This window comes from Podarcis raffonei, chromosome 17 (assembly GCF_027172205.1).
Source record: "Podarcis raffonei isolate rPodRaf1 chromosome 17, rPodRaf1.pri, whole genome shotgun sequence".
Taxonomy (NCBI): Eukaryota; Metazoa; Chordata; class Lepidosauria; order Squamata; family Lacertidae; genus Podarcis; species Podarcis raffonei.
In genome coordinates, this window is record NC_070618.1 from 521540 (window position 1) to 549157 (window position 27618).

Here is a 27618-nt window from a genome sequence, read left to right on the forward strand (position 1 = left end):
AATACCATCTACATTGTATTTTTTGGCATATTTTCTTTTATATCATCATGCAGAGTTCATTATTGAATTCCATATTTTTTCCCACTCAGCAATTTCAATAATATGCCTAATATCAATAGCCCATTTTGTTATTGCCTCCTTTATAAGTTCATCTTTAGTCTCCCTTTCTAGCAATAGTTTATATATTTTAGAGATATTTTTTTTTGTTAGACCCTAAAATCACTTTTTCACATTCTGATTCTTCTTGTACAAATCGTTTTCATCTTTTTTTAAAATCTGCTTTGTTTGGAAGTATTGAAACCAGTCAAGTATCCAATTTTGACACCTCCTCCCTATCTCTTAGTTTTATGTTGCCATTTTATATTCAAGGAGGTCTTTGTCCATTTCCCAGATCATATCCATATTTATCCTTTTTACTGCAACCGCTTTCACCAACCAGGAGTGTTACTTTCTAAAATATATTTATGCCTCATCCAGACCTTAGACAGACACATGATTTAAAAATCCCTTGTGAACCCTAGTTTTCTTATACCAGAGATAGGGACGTGGGTGTTGCTGTGGGTTACAGAGCCTAGGGCTTGCCGATCAGAAGGTCGGCGGTTCAAATCCCCGTGACAAGTACCGCTCCGGCGGGAAGGTAAACAGCATTTCCATGCGTTGCTCTGGTTCAGAAGCAGCTTAGTCATGCTGGCCACATGACCCGGAAGCTGTACATGACCGGTCCGCCAATAAAGCGAGATGAGTGCCCCAACCCCAGAGTCAGTCATGACTGCACCTAATGGTCAGGGGTCCTTTACCTTTATACACGTGCCACCCATAGATCAGATCAGCACCAGTATATTTACACCCTTCAATTTGATCCACTCTTTCATCCATCTTAAACAGGTTGCTTCATAATATAATTTCAAATCTGGGAAAGCAAACCCCCCCTCATGTTTTTCATCTGTTAGTATTTTATATTTAATCTTTGTTTTTTTCTTTTGCCATAGAAAGGTTAGTATGTCTTTTTTCCATTGTGTAAAGCAATTAGAGTTGGATATTACTGGTAATGATTGAAATAAAAATATCATTTTGGGGAGAACATTCATTTTAATTACAGATATTCTACCCAAAAATGACAGATTCGTTTGCTCCCATTTTTTAAAGTCTTTTTTAATTTCGGTCCACACACTTTTATAGTTATCTTTCAGATTTTTAGATGCAATCCAAACTCCTAAGTATTTAATTTTCTTTTCCACTTTATTTCCTAAGTCATTTCCCAATTTTATTAATAAATCTACATTTTAAAAAACAGAGAAAGATGGTGGACATGTTGCCACCTAATAAAGCATAAAATCAACAATATGCATACAGTATAGGTACAAAATATCCATTCCTCACACATTCAAATAAAAATGTTTATAATTCACTAATCACTCATCTCCGGCCCTGCTCCGTCCAGACCCACTGGTCCTGGAAACAAGGAGAAACTGTATTATGAAAGAGTCCTGAGTATCTGTTTCTTAAAAGACACTTAATGCAACATCCAGATCAAGTTTTCACTGAGGAAGGGGCATATTATTGTTTGGTGTGGTGTTAAAATAGCAAAAAAACTAATCTAGAGTTTCCTTGCTCCCAACTACTCATAACTGATGTGTTAGTTTGTCCACAATGGCTACATCCCATACATTGTGATACAACAGTGACAAGTCCAGGCATTCCATATTCTTCTATTTTTGAACTATCGGTAGGATGCTATTAGAAATATTAGTAACTCTTTTAATGTCTGAATTACTATGCTCATATATACTTAATAGACATAATTGAGGGGTAAGCTCAATGTTTTATTTCAATATCTGAACTATTTTCTGAGAAACCTCAAACAGAAAGCATGCCGCTAACAAGCATTCCTAATCCTACCACAGTGTGCACCTTTATGACTACAATTTCTCCAACATATTTGAGTTACGCCTACTAAAACCACTGGGGCAAGCAAAGTTGCAGCTGTGTCAAAAGGGATTTGCAGAGAACTTTGAAGCCTCAACTATCAGCTGATTGTCAGTGCTTCAAAGACTCTCTGCAGGCACCAATGATCAGCTGATAGTAGGAGCCTGAAAAGAACCTTGCACAGCTGAAATCCCAACCATGATCTGAGATCAGCTGCACAGAAAGCAGTTTGTATTCAAAGTGCTTCCTCCAATGCTTTGAATGCAAACAGCTTCCCCTGGAAAGAAAGAAAAAATGAGGGTTTTCTTTTTTTTCCAGAGGAAGCTATATGAAGTTTTTTCCACAAAGGCAAAAATGCTCCATTTTAGGAACATTCTCCCCCCTTGCAGATACTTTAAGGCGCCTCCTGTCCTGGCTCCACTCATCAAATTCAGAACTTGAGCTTTCACCACAACCAGGTTTTATTCAGGAATTCAGCACAGTGCCCAAACATAGGTCTACAGGTGACAAAATAAGGCACAACAGAGCTTTAAGTTAAATGACTAGGTATTGCTAAGCTGCTGATTCAACGAGCAACATACACTCCACACTGTGCTGGCCAAACATGCAGTGTCAGCCTGCACCACCACTGGCGTCACTGTGTCCTTTGAGACTGAGATGCTGAAAGGAGCTGACTACCTAGGTACCTCTCCCAAGGGGGAAGGCTTCTCCCTGAAAGGAAAGGGCTCTCTAGCCAGTTCTCTTGCAGGTACAGAAGCCCCCAGAAGCCCCACAGATAATTCATTCAAGCCCTCCTGGAGATCCAAACCTCCCCCCATCCAATGCCACTAGGACCTTCCCCTACATCATCCACTTCTTGGTGTCCATAACCATCAACCCCAACCCACTAGAGCCAGATCAGACTCCCCCAAAACCATCCCATTCCTCCTCTGCATCAGACCACCATCTCCAGGAAGTGTCCTAGGGACTCATTACATCTCTCTTTAACCAAGGATGAGCTACCTGAAGTTTACAGGGACCCTCTTTGGAAGTGCGCTCCCAGCTGGGCAGTATCTGGTTTTCAACATTGTGATATACCATCAGTTAAACATTGTGATATCCCAATATATCATGGTGTCCAAAATAAGGATGTAGAGGCATTGGCTGACTTCAGGTTTCTCCTGCATTGTGATTTTTGCCAGCACTTGCTCTTGTGATTTGCTGCCCCCTGCATGAGGCAGGGGAGAGCTGAGTCGGCAGAGTTAACAGGGACTGCAGGAATCAAGAGAAGCTTTGGCTGGCTTCATCATTTTTCCCACTGTAATTTTTGCATGGCACCCAGACACACACCATGATTCATGATATATTGCCAGGTCAGAAATTATGAAACAGATATCACGAAATGGACTTCAAACCGGTTTTGGACAATACAGTGGTACCCCGCAAGACGAACGCCTCGGAAGACGAAAAACTCGCTAGACGAATGAGTTTTTCGTTTTCTTAGCCGCTTCGCAAGACGCATTTCCCTATGGGCTTGCTTCGCAAAACGAAGCTTGCCCCGCAAGCTCCAGGGATAGCGGGGAAGCGCAGTGCGTCTTCCCCGCTGTCCCCACACCTCTTTTGAAGCAAGGGGCGGCGGGGAGAAGATCACTTCTCCCCGTTGCCAGCCCTGCAATCTCCGGGGACAGAGGGGAAGGCGCATGCGCCTTCCCCTCTGTCCCCGGACCCCTTTTGAACCAAGGGGCGGCAACGGGGAGAAGCGATCTTCTCCCCGCCGCCCCTTGCTTTAAACAGGTCCGGGGACAGAGGGGAAGGCACGCGGCACTTCCCCTCTGTCCCCAGACGGTCTCCATAGGAACGCATTGATTGATTTTCAATGCATTCCTATGGGAAACCGTGCTTCGCAAGACGAAAAACTCGCAAGAAGAAAAAACTTGCGGAACGAATTAATTTCGTCTTGCGAGGCACCACTGTATATCGATATTTCGCCCAGGCCTACAGATGACTGGTGCTGAAAGCACAGCTTCAAAGGGGGTTGATATAACCACCAAACAACAGATTGATAATTGTACAAAACTCCTTTGAACTTTTAACAGATTATGCAATGATGTCAAGTGATTTACAGGTGGCCTGCATGTGAAAGGAGAGGTAAGCATCTCACTCACTGGCCAGATCATGTTTCCTAACCTTGCTCTAAAACAAACAGACAAAAATTTTCCTCTTTCACACACGTTGACTATACAGTATCATTGAAATTCTTGGGCTTCCCAAGTATCGCACAGCACACACCCCAGAAAAAAGCATCCTGGCAATATATTAACAAGATCTGTACATAGGTTATCAGCAACCAAGGCTTTTCCAGACTTTTTAGGTATTCTTGGCAGATCCCAAAGCAATTATTTTCAGTTCACAAAAAAGTATTATCAAGATACTTAGCATGTGGACATGCAGGTTTATGTTTATGCAGCACTGTCCAGTAATATGGACAGGCATTCTTCATAATTAGTAACACAACCACTTTTCAGTAGCTAGGATTATCTACACACATGCCTTCTCATTCCATTTAAGACAGACAGTTCTAATAGAACTGGCTACAAACTTGGGACATTATCAAGCTAAAGTTAAGCATGTTTAAGACCTGCTGATTTCAGTGCCAGAGATATATGAGCAGGTGCTTAACCCAACATGGTTAATTGGGCACATACTCAGCTCCATGCAGAATTAAGCATCTACATTTTTTAAAATTAGGAAAAGCAGAGGGCCTTGGTGCCAAGGGAGATGTTTATGGATAGTGCAGTTTCTGCTGCCATTGTGGTGGGGACTCCAGGTCTAGTGCATGCTGGTTGCTGGGACACTTACGAAACAACGCATAAGCACCACATTCCTTCCTTCTTGCAGTTGTTATTGTCATATGCTGACAGTGAACTGCTTTTCCTTTGCTTCAAAAGTTGGGAGGCAGAATACTACAGGGCTCAACAAACCTCCCCCCCATTTCCATTTTGGAGTTGGAAGGAAGAAGAGGCTCATGATGAACAGAATGTGTTTCTAGCCCTATGATAACTTCAAAAAAATTACTTTTCCTTACTGAATATGCCTACCAATGGCTATTGATAGCAATAATAGCCCCAAATGGAACCTCAATAGCAGACACCAGACATAAACAGTAGGGGATTGCTATTAACATTAAATCCTGTTTGTGAACTTCTCAAAAGCACCTAACTGGCCACTGTGGGAGAAAAGATGGACTAGATTGGCTTTGGTCTGAATGAATATTCAGGATCAATTTATGTTTTAACTGTGAATAAATCTTAAAATTTTTTGCTTTATAAATTTAAATACATGCCAATCAATGGATCATGGGAATTCCAGAAAGGGAGAAAAAGGAGACCCTAAAATTGTAGGGTCATCCTATTCCTGCCATTCAGGCCACACTCAAGCAACTTCACTATTCAAAATTAACCACTTTAGTGAAGGCAGTTGGTTTTACACTTCCTCAGATTCAAAGCTATATAAATCAGTTATTCTCAGATCATACTTTATGAGACATTCTGACATCTTTTACAGGCTAAATACAGAACAAAATTCCTAAACAAAACTCACTTCTATATGTGAAATAAACTGTTGCAAACAGTATAGATTATAAAATGACTATGGCTTCATTCAGACAACCGTATCTTAATAATCCACAAGATGAACAAGGCTTTTGCTCTTCAGGCAAACTATGATTAAACCAGGGATATTCTAATTATTAATAATTCTATGCTTGTCTAACTATGGGGAAATGTGGCTATAGCAGTGTTAGAAATTAGCCAGGCACCAGACAGATGTACATCCACCGGCGGAGGAAGAGAAGTGCAGGGGGAGTGCACCGCCCCCGGCAGCGCGATCCCAGCCGGGTGCCATCGCGGCTGCCCCGCCCCGTGCACTGGGTGCCATGCCCCCGCAGGCGATGTGCCATGCCCCTGGGATGCATGCCACGCCCCTGCGGGCGGCGTGTCACGCCCCGAGGACTTGCGCCAGCCCCGCCCCCGCCTACTCTCTGCGCCCCTGGTGCCGGAGCATGAAACTCTGCCACTGTGCGCATCTGGCTATCAACCACTTGCGGCCAAGTGAAGAAGCCTGGTCATCAGGATGGCCCCTGACATCTCCACCATCTGGAGAATTCTATCAGTTATATTTTATCTGCACAATCAGAATGAATTTTAGAAAACCAAAAAGTCATATTGAAAATGTCTTGCCCAAAAATGGCAACTAGGCATTCCATTTTTGCAACTGTTACCCTTGTTTAAGGAATCATTTGGCACCTAGCATATGTATTTGAGTTTCTTAAGTCTGGGCTACAATTGAGGAACAAGCCAAAACCTTAAAACAAATTTCAAACCACAGTTTGCTTATAGTCCACTTGATTTGGGGGGGGGGACCCCGGATCTTTGCTTGTCTTGAAGCTGGCAATCATAGTTTTCCAGTTCAAAAATATGGAAAACTATGACTAGGCACTACTGCATAGCATTCCAGTACACCACAAAGGGATGAATGAAGAGGCTTGTTGTGTATTCATTTTGTATTTTATGTTATGAACCACTTTGGGATCTTCAGATGATGATGATGTCAGATCTGTAAGGTCCTGTTGACTGTGGAATGTGGAGTTAACTTTTGGTATGAAGGTAGCATCAGTCCATTATACTACAAGAAGGTATACTACAAGAAGGTAGCATCAGTCCATTATACGTCCAACTCCCAAGAGACTGCGATCTACTCCCAGTACAGTGGTACCTTGGGTTACAGACGCTTCAGGTTACAGACGCTTCAGGTTACAGACTCCACAAACCCAGAAATAGTGCTTCAGGTTAAGAACTTTGCTTCAGGATGAGAACAGAAATTGTGCTCCGGCGGCGCAGCAGCAGCAGGAGGCCTCATTAGCTAAAGTGGTGCTTCAGGTTAAGAACAGTTTCAGGTTAAGAACGGACCTCCAGAACGAATTAAGTACTTAACCAGAGGTACCACTGTAGATTATACACAATTCTTTTAAGATGGACAAGGTCCCAAGCTCAGACATGAGTCTTGCTGAGGTCACAGAAATCAGGAACAGCACTTTGAACAATAGGATTCAGAGTGGCACCTCCTTCAGGGGCTTGAACAGTAGGTGTTGTAAGACAGTATGTAGATCCCATGTTGGGAACCTATGTTGTATCACAGACTGCTTGAGATGTGAGCTGTGCATAACCAATGAACATCTAGATAGGATCGAGGACAATGCTGAAACCTGTATTTTCAACGTGTTTGGTTTGAGCCCCAATTTGAACCCATCTTGTAGGAACAGTACAATTTCTGGTAGTAGCACTTTGGAAGCGCTTCTGTGTTTCTTCTTGTACCAGCATAAGAAGGTCTCCCAGGTAGAACCACAGGGGTGCCTGGTTCGTGGGAGGCAAAGACTGCTGGGATTATAGTCCAGCAATCCACCCCTTTGTGAGTCTTTTCCCGGTGGTCTTCCAGATGGTCAAGTTCAGCCATACTGAGTGGGTGTTTGAGCAGCTCCTGATGTGTTCTATGTTAGTGCTATGGTCAGACACAATATATATGAGAACCACAGCTGACTTGGCTAAAATGGCACTGAGGCACTGCAGGTACCATTAGAATGAATTCTGTCTTCTCCAGCCATATTTTCTTTAGCAAACTTGCAAGTAAGGGGGTCAGATGAAAGGCATCCATCCCTTCCACCATGTGGGGTGGGAATCTGATGAAGCATCTTCTGAGTTGGTGGTCTGAGTCAGATGTGAATGGTTTCACTTCATTTTGTGCCACATTTTCTTGTATATCTGTCTACAGAGGTGCTACAGCCCAGGCATTAGCAGTGGTCTGCTCAGCCAGTCCACCTGAATGTTCTCTGTCCCCTTGACGTGGCTCATTGTCAGGGAGGAAAGACAGTAAGCCTCCTTTTATTGACAGTGCCCTGAATAGGATGACATCCAGTTAGAAGTACAGATGAATCCCTTCCTTACATATTGTATCATGAATGACCATGATTGTCATGAATATTCTTGATGCTGATGTCAGGCCAAACAGTAAAACACATGTGATCACTGCCACACGAGTACTTTATAGTTTCTTGATCTTTCATTATAATCAACACGACTGGACTGAACTGAACTGCTTTATCAACCCACTCATATATTTGTAGTGTGCCAGCACATTGGAGAAAAAACTGAAAAGGATGAGCCAATATGATACAAAAAAGGGTCCAAATTTGCAGACTCCTGGATGGAAGCTATGGTAGTTTCAAAAGCTTCTTCTTGATGCTACCATTGACATAACTGGCAGACATATACCGTAAGTAGTCCCTTCCCTGCAGTTTGAAATTAGAAGTCTTCCCCACATTTTCTCTGCCTAAGCCCTCTTAGTGATGAGTTCCCTTGATCCAACACATATTGTAGCATTTTTAAAAAGAAACTTTTGCAAAAATATCCCCTGAAGGGAGGGCAATCCTGTTCCTTTCCAGTACTGAACACAAGGTTCCTACCTCAGGTGGTCAAGATAGTCATCTCCACACATTATCAGATTTTTTTTAGTCAAAACTGTCACTTTCTCCTCCTTTTCCCATCAGCAAACATCTCACTGCTCCAAAGGTCGATACCAAATGCTCTCCATCGTTGGAAACAGACAATATCATAATGCTTGGAATACTATATACTATATACTGCCTCAGCTCAAAAAAGGCTATTGCGAAGTTGGGAAAGTTCAGCAAAAGGCAACTGAAATTATCAAGGAGCTGGGAAAACATTCCTGTGAGGTATCATTACATTTGGAGGGGTTCTAGTTTGGGGAGGTGAGTAAATGGGGAGGGGGCATAATCAAAGATGCATAAAACTCTGCAAGGTGTGGAGAAAGTGAAGAGTGAAGAATGTTCTCAATAATACTAGAACTAAGGATCATTCAATGAAGCTAAATGTGGGAGGGCTGAGGGCAGAAAAAAAGAAATACTTCTTCACACAGAGCATATTATAAAACTCACTAGCACAACATGCAATGATAGCCACCAAATTAGACAGCTTTAAAACAGGTTTAGACGAATCCATGGAGAATAAAGCTATCATCAGCGACTACCGTTATGGGAGACTATATGACTCTGCATACCAATGGCTGGAGTGGAGATTAGGAGTGGAAGAATGCTTGTGCACTCATGTCTTGCCTCCAGGCTTTCCACACACATCTGGTTGGCCACTGCAGGAACAAAACGTTGGACTAAATGGACCTTTGTTCATATGTTCCTTTTTAGACCCCGTGGCTCCAGGCATAAGTGAGTTAACATTCAACTTCCTCCTCCAGGCACACCTCCCATAGGAAATGGGAAAGTGCCCTAGTGACCCTTGCAATCTCCCATTTCATGATTATTGGGGGGGGGGGTTGCCTGGCTACAGTGTTGTTGTTTAGTCGTGTCCGACTCTTCATGACCCCATGGACCAGAGCACGCCAGGCACTTCTGTCCTCCACTGCCTCCCGCAGTAGCCTGGCTACAGTAGCTCACCTCAAAAAAGCATCATCAACAGAGGACTGGGAGCATCAATTTTTTAAACAATTGGGTCAAGAACTTTCATTCATCATTTTGATTCATCAATTAAAGCTGCAGCCCTAATTTTAAAATAAAGGGTGGCATTCAGCATAACACTAAATGAATGCACATAACGAGGTCCAACAAGACTCCCCCCCCCGTAAGGCTGCATGTCCCCTAAACCTTTTCTGAGGGTTCCCCCAGCCTTCCAGAGCAAATGGGGGGGGCATAGGGGGCAGACAAAGGGACGAGAGGAAAGAAGTCCCAGGTGTGCAAGCAAACATCATTCCATGCATGTAACAACTTAGTTGAGTATCACCTTTCATTTCCACCAATGAATAACCTTGAAGCCATCAGGAACTGTAAAGGTTTTTGATATAAGCATGTTTATATTGGAAGTATTAATAATTATGTAGCAACCCTGCAAACAGTGACCTCTTCCAAGCTCAGGAAAATACAATCCAAAATGTTAACAATGAAGGCGAAAATTGTAACAAGTAATGAATATAAACAAAAACTGTCCTAAGCCTGTGTAAACAGTTGGTAGCTGGATGATGTGACAGTCTGTAGTGATGAAATGGCACTCCATGCAAACTAAATACAAATACATTATTTCAAAACACAAATTTCATCATAATTTGGGAATACATTGTTTCTCTGGAGACAAATCCCATTTGATGGCTTCTGCTGTAACCATGTTAATTTAATAATCCAAACAGCTATCACATTATTTCTCACTTCTCTCTCTCCTACCCCATATATGAAGCTGCCATTTTCAAGTCAGACCAGCAACCCATCTGCCCAATACTGCCCACTCCAGCTATGTCCACATGTTGGCTTACAACCATTATCCACGATCACTGGCCATGGTGGGTGGAGCCAATGGGGTGTAATCCAAAACACCTGGAGGGCCATGTTGGCTTTCCCTGGTCTACTGGAAGTGGTTTTTTAATGGCCACAGGCAGAAATCTTTCCCATCACCTGATGTCTACTGTAATCTTTTTAACCAAAGACTCCAAGGACCGAAACTGAGAAGCATGCAGAGTATGCACTCTAACCGTATTGATCTAAAAAATTGTTCTTAACATGATCTTATGCATGTTTGCTCCAAAGTAATTCTTACAGACTTCAGTGGTACTTATGCTCAAGGAAGTGGAGAGAATGGAATATCAAAATTGACTCAACTGCAACTTCCAAGTGCTGTCCGCCCACATGCGCAATGAAGAAGCAAGAGTGAGGCCAGTACTGTGCATTGCACAGCATGTTTTAAAACACAGCTAAACAACAAAAAGAGGGTACTCTGCTGGAAAGAGTCTACTTTTTCATACCCCAAATACAAAATTAGAGTAAGCAAAGGGATGTCACCATAAAATCAGAACTTTTGCAGTCAACTGTTCCAAGGGAAAACCAAGTACGTATTCAACAGCTAAGTCAGCATCCTCAGGGGCATTTCACATGCTTTTGTGTTTTCTTTCTGTCAATCTGGCCTTGAGGTAAGGGAGAAATTGAGACTGCCTGGCCAAGGGGAAGACAGCAAGAGTTGTCCCCCACCCCTTCCAGAAACAATAATCCCAGAATCTGTTTCTTTTCTGTGGCTCAGCTGATTTAGAATGAAATAATTCACATCCCTGCCACCACCATTTAAGACAAAAGGAAACTTTCGGGTAGTTGCAGGTGGCAGAAATGAAGGAGCAACTGTCACAAGGAGGTAACAGGAAATATGAGCAGAATTATGGTTGCATGGGCAAATAAAAAGATTTTAAAAGTACAGACAAGTGTGCTGGGTAGCAGGACAAGATGGTAGCCAGTGTATACATTTTAGAAAGTTTCTGTGAGAGACATGACTGGTTTTGGAAGTAGAAGCTGAGAAAACCTAGCTGTATCAATGAACGGCCCAAGAGAATATAGGCCGCCTTCTTATGCAGCCTTAGGTGGGAGTTAAGCCCCAAAAACATGGTAGGACTTTCTTCTAAGTAAACATTCATAAGATGGCGCTGAAAAAAAGAGACCAACAGTTTGCTTTCTTTGCCTGCAGAAATACAGATCACTCACAGACAGGAGAAACCACTTTAAAGACCTCAAGATGATAAGTACACTCTCAGGGACTGCCTCATTGGTCATCAAGACCATGAACAGACCCTACATGGCTATTTATCATAATGATTTGAAGGGTTTAAGAGTCATGAGACAATCAAGAGGAGGCAACCAGGCTACTGAAGACCAGCAGAGATGTGTGCCACTCCTTGAAATGTCTCCTAATGTGAGAATAATCTAAAGTGACCTGTTTTAAAGTGGCAACAGTAACGTCTATCCCAAGTAAGACACAGGAGGAAAGCCTATTTTCATTCAGTCACATTCAGTGTGAAAAAGCTTGCAAAGAAATTTTGAATTATTATTATTATTTATTGAATTTATATACTGCCCTATACCCGGAGGTCTCAGGGCACTTCACAGAAAATATCAACCTAAAAATGAATGATAGTATTATAATATATAAATCAGGTATGAGTAAGAAACTAATTTAATGTGGAGTGTATGAAGACTCAGAGATTCAATTGGATCATTCAAATTACATTACTGAAGAGACATTATGACTTTATGCACTGAAAACTGCTCATCCCTACCAATTACATGGACGTGTTGAATAGTGACATTTCATGTGGTTTTCATTCCTCTTTCTGTAACAATGAGTGCAGTGGCAGCATTTACACTTAGGAAGGCCACAATGCTTATTACATATTCCTAGCTGTAACCTCCACTGAACACAATGGCCAGAATTGGATTATTTATATCATATATTGCTGAAATACGAATGAGATTTCTGGACACACATGCAACCACTTTGTGCAAGACAACAAACAAATTAGGAAGTTTTCAGTTAACTATGGTTTCCTATTTTGCCAAAGTAAGGGTTGCCTTTGAAGACTGTTCAGAAACTGGAATGGGCGCAGAATCTGGCAACCAAATTGCTGACCAGACAGTCTGAATGTGTAACACCAGTTCTAGCACAACTGCACAGGCTTCTAATTAGTTTCCAGGATCAATTCAAGATGCTAGTTTTGACCTGTTAACCCTTATGCAGCACAGGACCCCAATAACTCAGGGACCACCTCTCCTCACATAAACTAACACAGACTCTATGCTCATAATCTAAGGCCCTTCTCTATGTGTCTTGTCCGAGGGAAGTGAAGAGCAACATGAGAACTGGGCTTCTTAGCAGTTGCCTCCCATTTACAGAACACTCTCCCCAGGGAAGCACACCTGGTGCCATCATTACCCACTTTTAGGCATCAGGCAAAAAACTCTTCTCCATTGGGCTTTTGACTTTTAATTATCTGTGCCCCTCTTCAGTGGACTGGATGTCTTACTCCTTGGCTTTTACTCCAGTTCAGTTGTACGTTGCTTTTAATGTATGCTTTGAGTTGCTTTGAGTGACTGTTTTTAAAAAGTGACCCATGAGTTCTAATCAGAATAACAGGCTTTCTAGCAAGGTGGGCGCATGCGCAACCACAAGGCTCCTTCCTAGGCATTCATAAGCACAGGTGTGAGACTACCCAAACATGGCCAGTGGATCTTGCTTTCAAGAAAACATGCACAGGATTGCTCTGCATTGACTTTGTAGTAAGCGACACGCCTACGTTTATGAAAAGCTTTTCTGTTAAAGAAAAGAACATTAGCCACGATATAAAGTAATATACTATCAGTATATACAGTATTTTTAAGACAATCCATTTCATACCAAATCAATAGTAGAAATTGCAAAAGCAGCTAATTAAATGCATATTGCACATAGGAGAAATGGATCTAGTTTGTCTATTAACAGACAAAAGGGCACTTTTAATTTATTTAAAGAATATATGCTGATTTGTTTCTGCAAACCTAATTTTAAAACATTTAAGCCTTTCTGTTACCAAATATATATCTTTAAAAAATTAGTGGCACCAAATAAGATTTAGACTGACCTGAGTTCTTTTGAGATTGCTTCCTTTGTTTGACTCCTTGTTTGCAAGATTTTAAAATGGCAAGCAATTTATATTTGTTCAGATTTTTTTTCATGTAGATTGGCTTTTACTTTATAATGTGGGGACTCAGACTGCTCAGGATTCACTTAAAAGTTTATGCCAGACAAAGAATCTTAGCCACAGAATTTGGATATTTGATTCTGGATATGTGAATTATGTGAACTTTCAGGTCTGTCATTTGGTAGGAATTATCAGTAGTTTTGTATTTATTTTGTCACTTGGTATTACTATTATTCTTAATGATCCTGGGTATTAGGGCCATGCGAATTATAAATATCAGAACAATCTTAAATACATAACTGCATTGTTTGGTCTGACATTTATTTGAGGTTCAAATCAACACACACAACTGCCACTCACTTTAGAAAACATGCCTCTAACTAAAACCTAAGTGATCTGGTTGAAGACCTATTTTGATTCAGTCACACAGTGACTACAAAGAAATCTTGAATGGTAATCCACATTTTATGTATTGTATTGCTGCCATAGTCGAAACAAAATAAAAAAAATCCTTCCGGTAGCACCTTAGAGATCCACTAAGTTCGTGTGCATGCATGCTTCTTCAGATACCATATCTTGCTGACTGTTTGTATAAAGCCTAAGAAGTAATAAGAATTTTACAGAGAAGATCCATGGTACATGGAAAGCCATTACCTTCTATATAAATCTCATCAAGGAAAACTGTGAACAACTAACTGACGAAGTGGTAAAGAAAAATATGTAGGAGCCAGATATATCAAAAATAAGGACCAAGGCAGATCTGCCATAGGGTGGCTAGGGAAGGGTTGCCCATGCATTGACACCAGTAAAATCCTGCAACGAAAATGCTGCAGTGTTGAGTGCTTCTGTTCAGCCATTCCATTCTGCCACTCCACCATGTCCCACAGTCAGTTCACATTCTGCACCAAGTATGCTTAGACCTTAATTGTTTGAGGGCTTTTCCTTGCTTCATGGGAGGGGTTGGAGGAGACTAGACACACAGATGTCGGATCCCAACTAAAATAAAAGCTTGGATTTCTACATTGATTTCTACGGGCAGTTCTCCCATAGACATTTAAAAATAGCTTCTTATTGTGAACCAGGAAATGACCTACCCAAACAATGAGACTGTTTTCTATAACCTTTATTTATTTAGAACCATTGAGCTAGAAGAGACCTCAAAGGTCATCTGGTCCAAATCCCTACCGGTGCTGGAAAACCCATTGCTACAGCAGCCATCTTTGTGTTTCTTCCTTGACCCTCCTTTTCCAGGCATTCCATTTCCCTTCCCACCCATTTTTTCCTCTCTATGGTCAATCAGCATTCCATGGGCACTGAGCAAGCACAAGACTCACTGGGCTGTTTTTTGGAGGGGGATACACAAGTACTCAATCTCAGCTAATGTATTGGATTTCTTCATTTCATCTCTCTGAGCAGCTCTCAAATCCAGTTTTCAAATTTCCCTCACTCCTCAAGTCAGTCAGCATTCCATAGACATTCAGCATCTTCGGTCTTCATTAGATTGTTTTGGGAGGTGGAGAAGGGATGAGGGTTTTTTCTAAAGATTTGTTTATGCTTCTGTAAACCTTCGTTTCCCCAAATCTGTTCATACCTCCCTCTTCTGTGTTGTCATTTTGGCTATGTAAGCAAGAGCAGTCAAAGAACAGAATTGTAACTAAAATATAGGATTATGGCACAAATGAAAGTTATTTTCCTCATTCTTAAACAAGAACTGAAATAGAAAGGCACAGGTCTAGTAGGTGACTGAGCAAGTGGGATGTTCCTCTCTTTAGAACTAAAGGCAAATACTGTATCAAAAGGTGGAGTAGTCCAATTTCACCTGAAGACACAGCTAGATATATCCCAAGGCCCTCATATTATCTGGTGTCAAAAGTGATATAAAGTGTTACTCTTTTCTACCTCAAAAACTACTGATTTCTGCATGGGGTGAAATCAATTAGTAACAGCCAGATCCACAAAATCTGTTAGCCAATAGGTTTTAGCAGATTTAGACCCTCCAATGTAGCCTCAATTTGACTGTGCTTCCAAGTCTCTAGGTGCTTCCAAGTTCTTCTAGATAAAAGGCACTAAAAGAATAAAGAAATAACCTTAAACTCAGAGAGAGTCAAGTCCAGACTCACTAGGATGCTCAACAATATACAAATCCCATTCTGCTTTAAATTAAAATACCACTAAGATTTGTGGTGCCCACTAAGAACTGAATAACTTGATTAAACATTACAGTCCAGGTTATCACTTAGGTTAATCTTTTTAAAAATATATATATTTGAAGAATGTCACAAATTAATTACATAGCAAATTTTAAAAAATATATATTAAAGCAAGTGTTTAAAAAATTGCATGTGGCAATTTAAAGAGGCATCCATCACAACCTGGGCTGCTCAAACAGTTAAAAAATCTTTCTTACTAATAGAACCATTAGTTTGTTGATATGCTTGCTAAGTATCATTAATTTGGGGGGGATGGCATCAATGGATGGCATCTCTCTGCCACAAGGATGCGGAACCACTCCAGACTGGTGAACCAGATTGTTATTATCCCCACCCCGCCCCCTCTGCACAGGCCAAGTTTGACAGGTAGCTCACCTGTCAATTGCCTGACATCGTAATAACACGAGGTGACCTTTTTTGCCTGCTATTTTGCACAGCACTTTGAGAAGGGCTTCTGAAAATATGACAATTGGCTGATTGTTGGATCTTCCAAAACCCAATTCAAAGCACCACAGAAAATAGCACTTTAGAATTCTTCAGAAGCCACACTGAGACTGCTAGCTTGCCCTGCACTGTGAAAGAGCCTTGGCAAGCACTGCCAATGAGCTAATCAGTAATGCCTGCAAGCACCCCTTCTGCCAAGCCCCGCCCTTACCTGCCCCAGACCTGACATCATACATGACATCAGGTTAGGGCCGGTGGACTGACTTTGTTGAAATAGCCTGATGGGCCAAATGTGAAAGGCCTGGCAGACATAACTAGACCCACAGACTAAAGGTTTCCCACTACTGCTCTATCACAGAATTGCAGAACACACAGCCAGGACAAGAATTATGGCAAGGAAGGTTAGACACCCCTGATCCTGATTCTTCCCTAGGAATGACTTATGTACAAACCCCAGCCTGCATTACTGTGATGAGATATACAGGGAACCTCACGTTTGCCTTATGTATAGTTTTACCCAGAGAATTTTAATACAGCACTGTGAAATTTAAAACAATCTTGAAAATCAATATGTAACGATGCAATCTAGGAGCTGGAAACCTGTGACCTTCCAGATGTTGTTGGATTTTGTAAATCACTTAGAGGTTTTATTTATAACCAAGCAGTATATAAATTCTGTTAAGCACATTCCGATTCGAATCAGCCCCAGCCAGCATGGCTGTTGTCAGGGATGATGGGAGGTGTGGTTCAGTAACATTATGCAGGGTCACAAGTTCTCCATCTCTCTTAGATGTGTCAAATAGGGTTTACTTCTGACTAGACGCATACAGTACAGGATTGACTGTTACTGTCATGTTGTTCTAGGATTCCAAATAAATAATATAGCAACTCTAAAAAACCAACATTACATCTCTGCAAACTGATTAATAGTTAAAAAAAATGTGTAATTCTAAAATTTGTGGTCAACTAACATTTCTTCCAAGAATACCTCAAAACTGATCAAAGAATCACCCACAGAATTAAAAACGAACACTTCCAAGTCTTAATATGCTGTGTTGTCACACAGTTAAAAGTTATGTGGTCAACAAAGCTTTGATGAATGGGCTGCAACCTCTCAATGCTTTTTACATGAGAATAAGTAAAACACAGGCAATGTGTCTAGTATGGGCCAATTATATTCTACATTTTTACAAGTACTGCTGACACTCAAGGCATTAAATTAAGACTGTTTACAACTTGAACCCGTGGCCCAGGTCTTCATAACTCATAACCAATCCAACAAAAAATACAAGAGCCTGATAAACATGTTGTGCTTGTTGCATGGTCCTTCAAGAACTGCAGGGCTGTCAGGCACCTGGCAGTCTGGTGAGCTTTTTTTGGCTGGGTTCTGAAGGCCGCTGCCTCCTCCTGTCCAACTTTCTTAAACATTTAATTGCTGTGACAAACATTTCAGAAATTAATGGATAAATATTCCATAAAATTTCTGCCAAGCAATAATCCTTAATACAAGGCCATATTATTGCATGGTCAGATAAAATCCCAAGCCAGTGTTTTTAGGACTGCAGCCTTGGGGGTGGGGAGGGACTTTTTCAGGTCCATAAAAAGGCAGCCAGATTAGAGTCTTATTATAAAATCCATGTCCTACAATGGAGCTAACCACAAAGTCCTTTTAAATACAAGCTACATCCATAAATACGAGTTCTTTGAAAGCAGCTGGATTAAAACAAATCTGAAGTTCTATTTGTAGTAAGTTTTACAATACCACACACATTTTGATTTAAACGATTCGAGAACTGATAGTTCACCAGGAAGTTCCATTAGCTATAGGCATAAAGAAATCAATCATTGTTGAGGTGTATGAAACAGTGGTGTATAAGATCAAATGGAACCACAGCCCTCGCCCTTAGAAGGCACCCCTCATAAAAAAGGCAAAAAATATAAGAAAACCTGAAATAATATGAAGAGAGTGGATCCACATCCAATCACTTCCTAAAGGTTGTGTGAACAAAGTAAATTCATCCTTGACAAAAGCCACTATGCCGATCCGAAGGATCACTACACAGAGGCATCTAGAAGAAGCATCAAGCGAGACTTTAGGTGAGGAGGAAATGCGGAGGCTCCAAGGCTGGCTTTTTCTTCTAGATGGGAGGCGGAGGGTGGGCCTCTTCCAAGTGTGCGCGGAGTGGGGGGGGCGAGAGGAGGGAGCCCGGGAAAGAAAGGAAGAGCTGCTCATAAAGAGCCGCCACCAGGCCTGCTCCGGGTCTGACACTTGGCGAGAGGCAGCGCTATGAGGGACCAAGGGGAATCCGAGGCATCCCTGAGAGATGCGGCCTGCCACGGATATTTGCACAAATCAATACTTACGGCTAACTTTCATGCTGCCAAAGGCCGAGGGCTGCTGCACCGGCTTGCAGCTTTCCGCAAAGGAGGTGGTTCTCGGCCGCCCGGACATGGTGCCTCGCCTGGCCACCCCCCGCGCTCGCCGGATCAGCTCCCCGGCGCCCCCCGGCGCTCCGCGTCTTCCTCCTCAGGCGCCGAAAGGGAAGGAGCAAGGCGGCGGCGGGCGGATCCAGGCTCTCCCGCTCCCACCCCAAAACACCCTCCCTGGAAAAGGCGACTGGGGGGGCTCCCCCTCCAAGACAGTCTCTCCCCCCTTATCGCGAGGGGGCCGCCATCCTCGGCCCAACCCAGTCGCCGCCCCCGACGGCGAGAAGAGGAGCCGGCCTTGCTCGGCGGAAAGTCAGTCACACGAAGAGGAGGCGGCGGCGGCGGCTGAGGGGAAAAGAGGCGCCCCTTTCTTCTTCTTCTTCTCCCCCCCCCCGGGGTGGGGGCGCCGGGGAGAAAAGGGCGGACTCTTCCTGGCCCCTCCGCCTGGCGGAGGAATACGGGAGGCGGAGAAGGAGATGCGGAGCGCGGGTCCCACAAGGGGCCGGCGAGGAGAGGCGGCGGCGGCGGCGGCGGCGTGTGAGGGGAGCCCTTTCTCCTCCTCCTCCTCCTCCTCAGCGCGGACACAGGCCGGGCCTGGCGCTGCTTCTCCTCATAGCGCCCAGCAGGCGGGCGAGCGGCGGCCGGAGGGGCGGCTGAGGCGGAGGGCGCTGCAGTGCGGCGGGCGGGCGGCGGGGCGGGCCATGGCGGCGGCGGCGGCGCTGCTGCTGCTGCTCCTCCCGGCCCGGCCGGCGGAGGCGGAGGGTCGCGCTCGGCGCCGCCTTTTCGCCCGAGCTCCTTTGTCCGCTGCGCGCTGTGGGGCCGTGGCGGTTCCTCCTTCGCTATTTGCTCCGGCGGCGGCGGCTTCCGTACTCTCCGCGCTGCTAGGGCTAGCCGCGCTTACGCAGCCTTCCTAAGTGCCCTTCGAGAATGCCGAAACGAGCGTCCCCTTCCGAAAGGCGCCGCTGCGCTTTCTTCCATACTACACCAAAAAAGGGGGGGAGGGAGGGGAAGCAGCCTGCTCACGCTTACGCAACCCGGCTAAGTGTGCTCCGTGAATGCCAACCCGAACGGCCGAAGCTGGCGAGACCCGAAGGGATTCGGGCCGCCAATCCTCGAGAGCTGCCGCGGAATGCCCTCCCTCCTGGCACTACCTCGCCGCCAATGAGCGACGGCGACAGGAAACTTCCTCCGCTCCGCGAGGGCGGCCAATCGCATACGAGCTACGAAAAGAAGCCAAGGGTGTACCCGTCCCTTCCCTTTCGGGAGCCAATAGGAAGCAGCTGTCCCTAAATTGTCGCTGCGGCAGAGCCAATGAGACGACAGGATGTTTCCCACGACAGTGGGACGGGCCCGGAGACCGTCTGATGCAAAATGGGTGGGGCCTAAGGCAAGCGCGGCTCCACCCTGCGCAGCTCGCTTGAGCGCAGAAGAAGGGAAAGGAAAAAGCCTCGCCCGGCTTGGGCGGAGACTTGGCTTTGGCTGGATTCAGATTGGCTCTTCGCGCCTGAAGTGCTCTTTTGTGATTGGGCGGCCGCGCTGAGGCGGCCTGGGAACGCCAACCAGCTTCCTTTCCGGCCCGCTGTGCGCCCCGATCTCGCCTCTGGCGCGCGCTCCTATTGGAGGAGCTGCCTGTCCCCTAATGGGCGCGGCCTCGCCTTTCTCTCTCGCCCGGCTCCCTTCTGAGGGGCCGCCGTGTCTTTCTTCGGCGAGGCGGGTTGGCGCCGCCCTGGAAATGGGCCGCAAATGGCAGCTGCCTCCCGGGCAGTCCCGCAGGCTCGGGGCTGGAGCCGAGGGGCGGCTGGGGGCTTCCTTGGCCCTCGGCTCCTCCTCAGAGCGGCCGGGCAGACGCTGCCCCCAAAAGAGAATCGCCATTAAGAATAAAATGTGTGCAGCACCTTCCAGGCGAAGATCTCCGGGCGGCGGACGGCAAAATAAAAACACAAAATACATAAGAACCAAAAACAAACCCAGAAGCACCTTTCCCACACAAGCACACTTCAAAGGACATACAGGGGTACCTCGGGTTACAGACGCTTCAGGTTACGGACTCTGCTAACCCAGAAATAGTACCTCGGGTTCAGAACTTTGCTTCAGCATAAGAACAGAAATCGTGTGGTGGCGGCAGCGGGAGGCCCCATGAGCTAAAGTGGTGCTTCAGGTTAAGACTGGCCCTACCATGAGGCAGAGTGAGGCACTTGCCTCCGGCGGTGCTGAGGGAGTGGGAGTGGCCCTGAGACCTGCCCTGTCCCCCCTGTGCTAGTCGGCTGCCCTCACAGGGAAAGTGCTGCCTTTCACCAGGCTGCTATATGTGCCAGGCAAAGGCAAAGGGTTGTGGCGCTCATCTCGCTTTCAGGCCAAGGAAGCCGGTGTTGGTCCACAGACAGCTTTCTGGGCCATGTGGCCAGCATGACTAAACCTCTTCTGGTGCAACAGGACACCATGATGGAAACCAGAGTACATGGAAACGCCGTTTACCTTCCCGCCGGAGCGGTACCTGTTTATCTACTTGCACTGGCAGACTTTGGAACTGCTAGGCTGGCAGGAGCTGGGACAGAGCAACGGGAGCTCTGTCGAACCGCTGACCTTCAGATCGTAGAGAACCCAGCACCGCCCGCGTATACAGTATATACCATATACCGTAATGTGGAATCTGATCTAATGCAAGCTTACTCTAAAGCAAATCCCACTGAACTTACTCCCAAGTAATGTGGCTAAGATTGCAGTCTTATTCTTCCATGATGTAGTCTTTACATTCTTTGCTTATGCCAGTCACCTGGGTTACAAGTTTGGAACTGCTCTCCACACTTCACTGTGAAAAAGCTGAAGGGATCCCTCATTGTTTTTATAATATCCCTGATGGAGCTCTTGTAAACTAGCCATTCACTCTACGGATAACTGGTGGCTGTACAGTCTCTAAACTTCAGAGGTTTAAACAGAGGCGAAACTAGGCTTTATTTCACCTGGGTCACATTTGCATAATCACAAGCTGGGAGCCTCAATGGCACCCCTCTGGAGCTTTCACCCAGGGTAATAAACCTGGCTAGACACCCCCTCCCCATAGCTACGGCTCTGGGTTTAAACAATCTCACTGAAAAAAGTAGAATTACTAGCATGCAGCTAAAAGAAATATTAGGCTTCTTTGGGGAGCATGAAATACTACTAAAATATTCTCACATTCATACAGTTAAATATTGGGGCCAGATTCAGCTAATGAGTCCTTCTAGCACAAGAATTTCTGCTAAGGCAGCACGTCTCCCCCCCCCCCTCCCCGTCCCCCATGCTGGGGTTGTCGTATTTCAAAAAGTGAAAATCAGGACACAAATGTTGTTGAGCTATTTTTTAGGAAACTCACCCAAAAATCAACACTATGGGCATCTGAGCTACTGTATGCCCGGATTTTCCTGGACATTTTAACCAAATTCTGAAAATTCCCCTCCGGAGACTATTTTTGGTGAACAAATCCTGGATATGTCTGGGAAATTCTGGATATAGGACAGCCCTACCCCATGTGCCCCAAAACATGTGGGAGGAGGAATGGGGAGATCATAGTGCTACATTGAATTCCTCACCCATTTGCAGCACCCAATTCTTTTACTGCTAGGGTGGGGCTATACCATGCTGTGAAGGCTTCCTCTCCCATATTTATATCTCTTGACACTGACACTCAGGGCAGACATGAAAATTGGCTATGGTTGAGCTTGTGCCAAGACCCAACCCCTGCGAGGGTTTCTGCAATTGGCAAATAATTAGAATTAACCAAACAGCTGCCAATAAAGCATATATATTATTAAGCCCTCCTAAAACTAAAAGCTTACTAAATTCCCAGTCTTATAGCAGTTTAACTTAAAGACTAAAGAAGGAGGGAAGGGATTCTAGCCACCAATCTAAGCAGGGATCCAAGGAACTGGTTTCTGTGGACTGGTGGGGAAAGCTGAAGAAGATGTATCTAGAACCCAATATATAGGACCCAGAATGGTCCAAGTGGGAAATAAGTTTGGGGAAAATAGAGGGAAACATTTTAAATGGGAGCCTCACAAGTTTTAGAAGGTAAAACCAAACTATAAAGGATATTCAATATAGTGGTAACTTGGTTCTCAAACGAAATCCGTTCCGGAAGCCCGTTCAGCTTCCAAAACGTTTGAAAACCGAGGCGCGGCTTCCCATTGGTTGCAAGAGCTTCTCGCACTCAGCGGAAGCCGCGTCACACATTTGGGTTCCAAAAAAACGGAAGCGTTTACTTCCGGGTTTTCGGCATTCGGGAGCCAAAACATTTGAGAACAGAGCTGTTTGAGTTCCGAGGTACCACTGTAAAACAAAACTCTATAAGAACTAAATCCATTCAGAACTGTTCATGAGCCCAACATCCAGCTGCAAAAAGGTTGGAAGCCGCCGGGAGAAGCTGGGGCAACTCACCTTCATTCATGCATGCTGATTCACCCCCAAAATGCCCTGAAGCACAGGCCAAAAAGAAGTGATGAGATACTATAAGTGGACAGACACACAAAGCCGAAATAGCAGCCCCCCCCACTCTCCATGCATTGCTTGCTATGCTCCACCCCGATTGTTTTTTTAATAGAATGGGATACATTTAAATAATCAGAGGCAAATGTATCTGTATAACACTGAGCGTGAAAAAACAAGAAAGAAAACAACAGATTGCAAAGGATCTGTAAAACTGAAAATTTGGAAGAGAAGTATAGCCATACGAACAGTATGATTTTAAAAGTATTATAGAAAATAATAGTATCTCCAAAGTCCTTTTTCTAAAGCAAGATTACCATGAAAAAGGAACAAGGGCAGACAGGCTCTTTGCTTAAGGGCTCTCCAAAAGACTAATACAATAATTGTCTCTACAGTTAAATCCTCTACCATTGATAGCTATTTAACACTCTAGAAATAGCTAGTACATTTGCTGTTTACTATGTGTCACTGGGAAAAGCCAAGGGAAGAAGATATTGCAGCATTTCAGCAATCTACTTTACCCAAATCATTAACAGCTCACAGAGAGTTCTTAGAAAGGGCAACACTGCCAGTGAGAGTCCGTTATAAAAGTATTGAAGAGTGATAAAATCTTGGGTCGAGATGGCTTTCCTGCATTTTTTAAAAAAATCATAAATATTTTGGGCCCATTCACAGGATCCTGGTTGGTCCTTATCATCCTCCTGAATCAAGATGTTTACATCCCTTTTAGCTCATTGGCTCAGTATATTATTACTAGCTTTTATATAAATCCCCCCTCCCTGCCAGGGAAGAAGGGGTGAGTGGCAGTCTACATTGGGAACAGGCAAGTAATAAAGACCCCGATCGGGATCTGCTGCTCTGGGGATCCTGCCACCTGAGGCAGTTGCCTCACCTTGTCTCATGGGTGGGTCGGCCTTGGTTAAAGGCCTTTTGATTAATCACTTCTTTTATAAGCCACCTTGTTATGTACTGAGTTGAATAGGATCCAAACTGCAGCAGTCTGATTGGTCCTAGAACAATAGGATTCAGAATGCAGCAGTCTGATTGGTCCTAGAACAATGCAGCAGTATGATTGGTTGGCAGGAACTACCCAATCATGCTCCAGATAGAAGTGAATCCACAACCTGATTGGCTTACAGTAGAATTCCGGAATTAGCCAATCATGTGCAGTCCATTGTGTAAATAATGTATATAAAGCAGATACTTTGAGGGGACTTTCATTCATTCCTCCTCACCACTATGAGCTGAATAAAGAGCATGAAATCACTTCGCGACTCTGAGTATATTTCACTGGCGACGAAGGTGGGATTCCGCTGAGCTGACTGCCACACGCAGCACCGCCACCTGCCGCACCGCTGCCTCGCACCGTGTATCCAGGCTTCAGCTCCGGGACACAAGGAACTCAGAATGGTAACCGACAACAGCTTCTCGCCATTCAACCCAGCATCTGGAGACTGGGAAGCGTACGCCTCCCGTTTCACCTTCCTCCTAGAAGCCAAAGGGGTCACCGACGAAGAAGACGCCAAGAAGAGGGCGATATTCTTCAGCGTCTGCGGAGAGGAGACGTTTGAAATCGCCCGGGCTCTCCTTGCGCCTGAAGACGTCGCTACTGTTCCATACAAAACAATAATGGAACAGCTGAAGGGGCACTTTTCGCCGCAGCCCTCAGTGGTGGCTCGTCGAAATGCCTTCTACGCAAAGCGGCAAGCCCCTGGGGAAACCATAACTGGGTTTGTGACCTCTCTCCGCCAAGCCGCCCGGTTCTGCAACTTCTCAGAGCTGGAGAACATGCTTCGTGACCGCCTCGTCGGTGGCCTGAAGGATGAGAAGCTGCAACGACGCCTCTACGCTAAGAAGGACCTAACGTTCCAGGTCGCTCTGGAGGAGGCCCTGGCAACGGAAGCTGCCGAGAGGTCGACGCAAGAGGCACGGCCGAGCCAGCTGTCCCAACCGAGGGTCCACCACGAAGACCTCAACGACGACTCAGGATCCGACAGGGAGGAGGTGCACCGAGTACAGCAGCGCACTCAAGCAGCCCACATACCACAGCTGCCTCGACGAGAAGGAGGGAACTGCGCAAGCTGTGGAGAAAGTCACGAGAGGAGGACCTGCCGTTTCCGCAACGCAGAGTGCAGGCAGTGCAGAAAATTGGGACACATCGCCCGGGTGTGTCGGGCTCGGCCCACCCGACGCCAGGCATCAGATGACCAATCCAAGAGCCCCAGGTCCCGGGGCCCAACGCACCAAGGCAACTCGACAGAGCTCACGGACTTCCAGGTATACCAGTTGCCCCACCCCAACGTAGAGAAAATTTATGTTGACGTACAGATAGAGGGGGCCCCATGCCGCATGGAGCTTGACACGGGTTCAACTCTATCCATAATCTCGGCAAGGACCTTAAGGAAACTGTGTCCTACTGGGGGTCCCAAACTCAGGCCGGCCCCATTCACCCTCCGGGACTTCAAAAAACGTAAGGTCCCCACAATGGGGGTGGGGACCTTCAGGGTGCAATACCGAGGGCGGACGCGGCAACTGGACTTGCTTGTGGTCAAGGGCCCCTACATTAGCTTACTGGGATTGGCATGGTTTGGACCACTGGGGCTAGCCGTCACCGGGGTGAACCACACTAGTTTACAAGTGGACGTGGACGCCATATGCAAGGAATTTCCGGGGGTTTTCGATGGGAAATTGGGACAGTATACGGGCCCCCCCATTGCTCTACAGCTTGACCCCGCAGTACGACCGGTCAGGCTCAAGGCCCGCCGGGTCCCGTTCGCCCTGAAACCCCGTATAGACGAGGAATTGGACCGGCTCGTGGAGCAAGGAGTGCTGGAGCCGGTGCCTAATGCCCCCTGGGAAACCCCAATCGTCACGCCCGTCAAGCCTAATGGTTCAGTCCGCATCTGCGCAGACTACAAATGTACCATAAACAAGGCCCTCACGGCCCATGCATACCCAGTGCCAGTGGTCAGCCATGTTCTTGCCACCCTGGCTGGGTCGAAAATTTTTGGCAAGCTGGACTTGGCCCAAGCATATCAACAGCTGCCAGTAGATGAGGCCACAGCAGAGGCACAGACGATTGTGACGCACAGAGGAGCATTCAGGGTAAAGCGGCTGCAATTCGGTGTCAGCGTGGCACCAGGCATATTCCAGAATCTAATGGACTCTCTACTTAAAGGGATTCCTGGCGTCACCCCCTTCTTCGATGATGTGTTGATTGCCGGGCCCACACCAGAGGAGTTTGAGGACCGCCTCCGCACCGTTCTGCACCGTTTCCAGACGGCGGGTCTCAAGGTGAAGCGGGAAAAATGTCTACTAGGAGTGCCTCAGGTGGACTTTCTGGGATTTATGGTGGACGCAGAAGGGGTCCACCCGACTGGGGACAAGGTACGGGCCATTTGTGATGCCCCAGCGCCCAAGAACAAGACTGAACTTCAGGCCTTCTTGGGACTATTGAACTTTTACCATTCCTTCCTTCCCCATAAGGCGGCGGTAGCAGAGCCCCTACACAGACTCCTGGACAAGCGGGCCCCTTGGGTGTGGGGCCAGCGCCAGGAGGCCGCATTCCAGGCAGTCAAGGACTTGCTTGTCTCAAACTCGGTCTTGGCACACTTCGACGAGAGGCTGCCGGTGGTGCTAGCATGCGATGCCTCGCCCTATGGAATTGGCGCTGTCCTGGGACACCAACTCCCGGATGGAAGAGAGGTACCGGTGGCATACTTTTCCCAGACACTCAACGCAACCGAGCGGAACTACTCGCAAATCGACAAGGAGGGTCTGGCAATCGTGAAGGGAGTAAAAAAATTCCATGATTTCTTGTACGGGCGGCCCTTCACCGTGGTGACTGACCACAAGCCGTTGCTTGGCTTATTTGCCCCTGAAAAGCAGACCCCCCAAGTGCTGTCTCCTCGCGTCCTCAGGTGGTCAATTTTCCTTGCCAGCTACCAGTATGCACTGATTCACCGTCCGGGGAAGGCGATGGGCCATGCGGACGCCCTCAGCAGGCTACCACTACCGGAAACAGGCCCCGACCCAGCACCTGCACAAGAGGTTATGAGCCTGGAGCTGCTTCCCGACCGCCCCATTCAGGCACAAGAAGTTGCACACCATTCCAAGAAAGATAGGGTCATCTCCCGGGTCCTGGACTGGGTGTGGAGGGGATGGCCCAGCAGCAGCCCCGGGCCAGAATTCGCCGGCTACACAACCCGCAAACATGAACTGTCGGCCCACAAGGGGTGCCTGTTATGGGGAAGCAGGGTCGTTGTTCCCCAGCCCCTCCGCAAAAGGGTCCTCACAGCCCTACACGAGACACACCCAGGGGTAGTAAGAATGAAGGCCCTTGCCAGGAGTTATGTGTGGTGGCCGGGGATCGACGGAGAGATAGAGGCCTGGGTCAAACACTGCCAGGCCTGCCAAGAATCCCGCCCAGATCCCCCAAGGGCCCCAGTCCAGTCCTGGGAGTCCGCCCGAGCACCATGGTCACGCCTGCATGTGGACTTCGCTGGCCCCTTTCAGGGGAAAACATTCTTCATAGTGGTGGACTCCTACACCAAATGGCTGGAAGTCGCACTGGTACCGTCCACTTCTACGTCCGCAGCCATCC

At 45.9% G+C, this 27618-nt stretch overlaps 1 protein-coding gene across 2 annotated transcripts in view; it reads right to left on the minus strand.

Annotated features, from left to right (window-relative positions):
- The window catches only part of GSK3B (glycogen synthase kinase 3 beta), a 61015-nt gene extending 42404 nt beyond the window's left edge, over nt 1-18611 (minus strand). For both annotated transcript variants that reach the window (XM_053370494.1, XM_053370493.1), the window contains exon 1: nt 18492-18611. In XM_053370494.1, the coding sequence (XP_053226469.1) occupies nt 18492-18579 (88 nt within the window). In that variant the 5' untranslated portion in view covers nt 18580-18611. The remainder of the gene's footprint in view (nt 1-18491) is intronic.
- Nucleotides 18612-27618: the final 9007 nt, after the last annotated feature.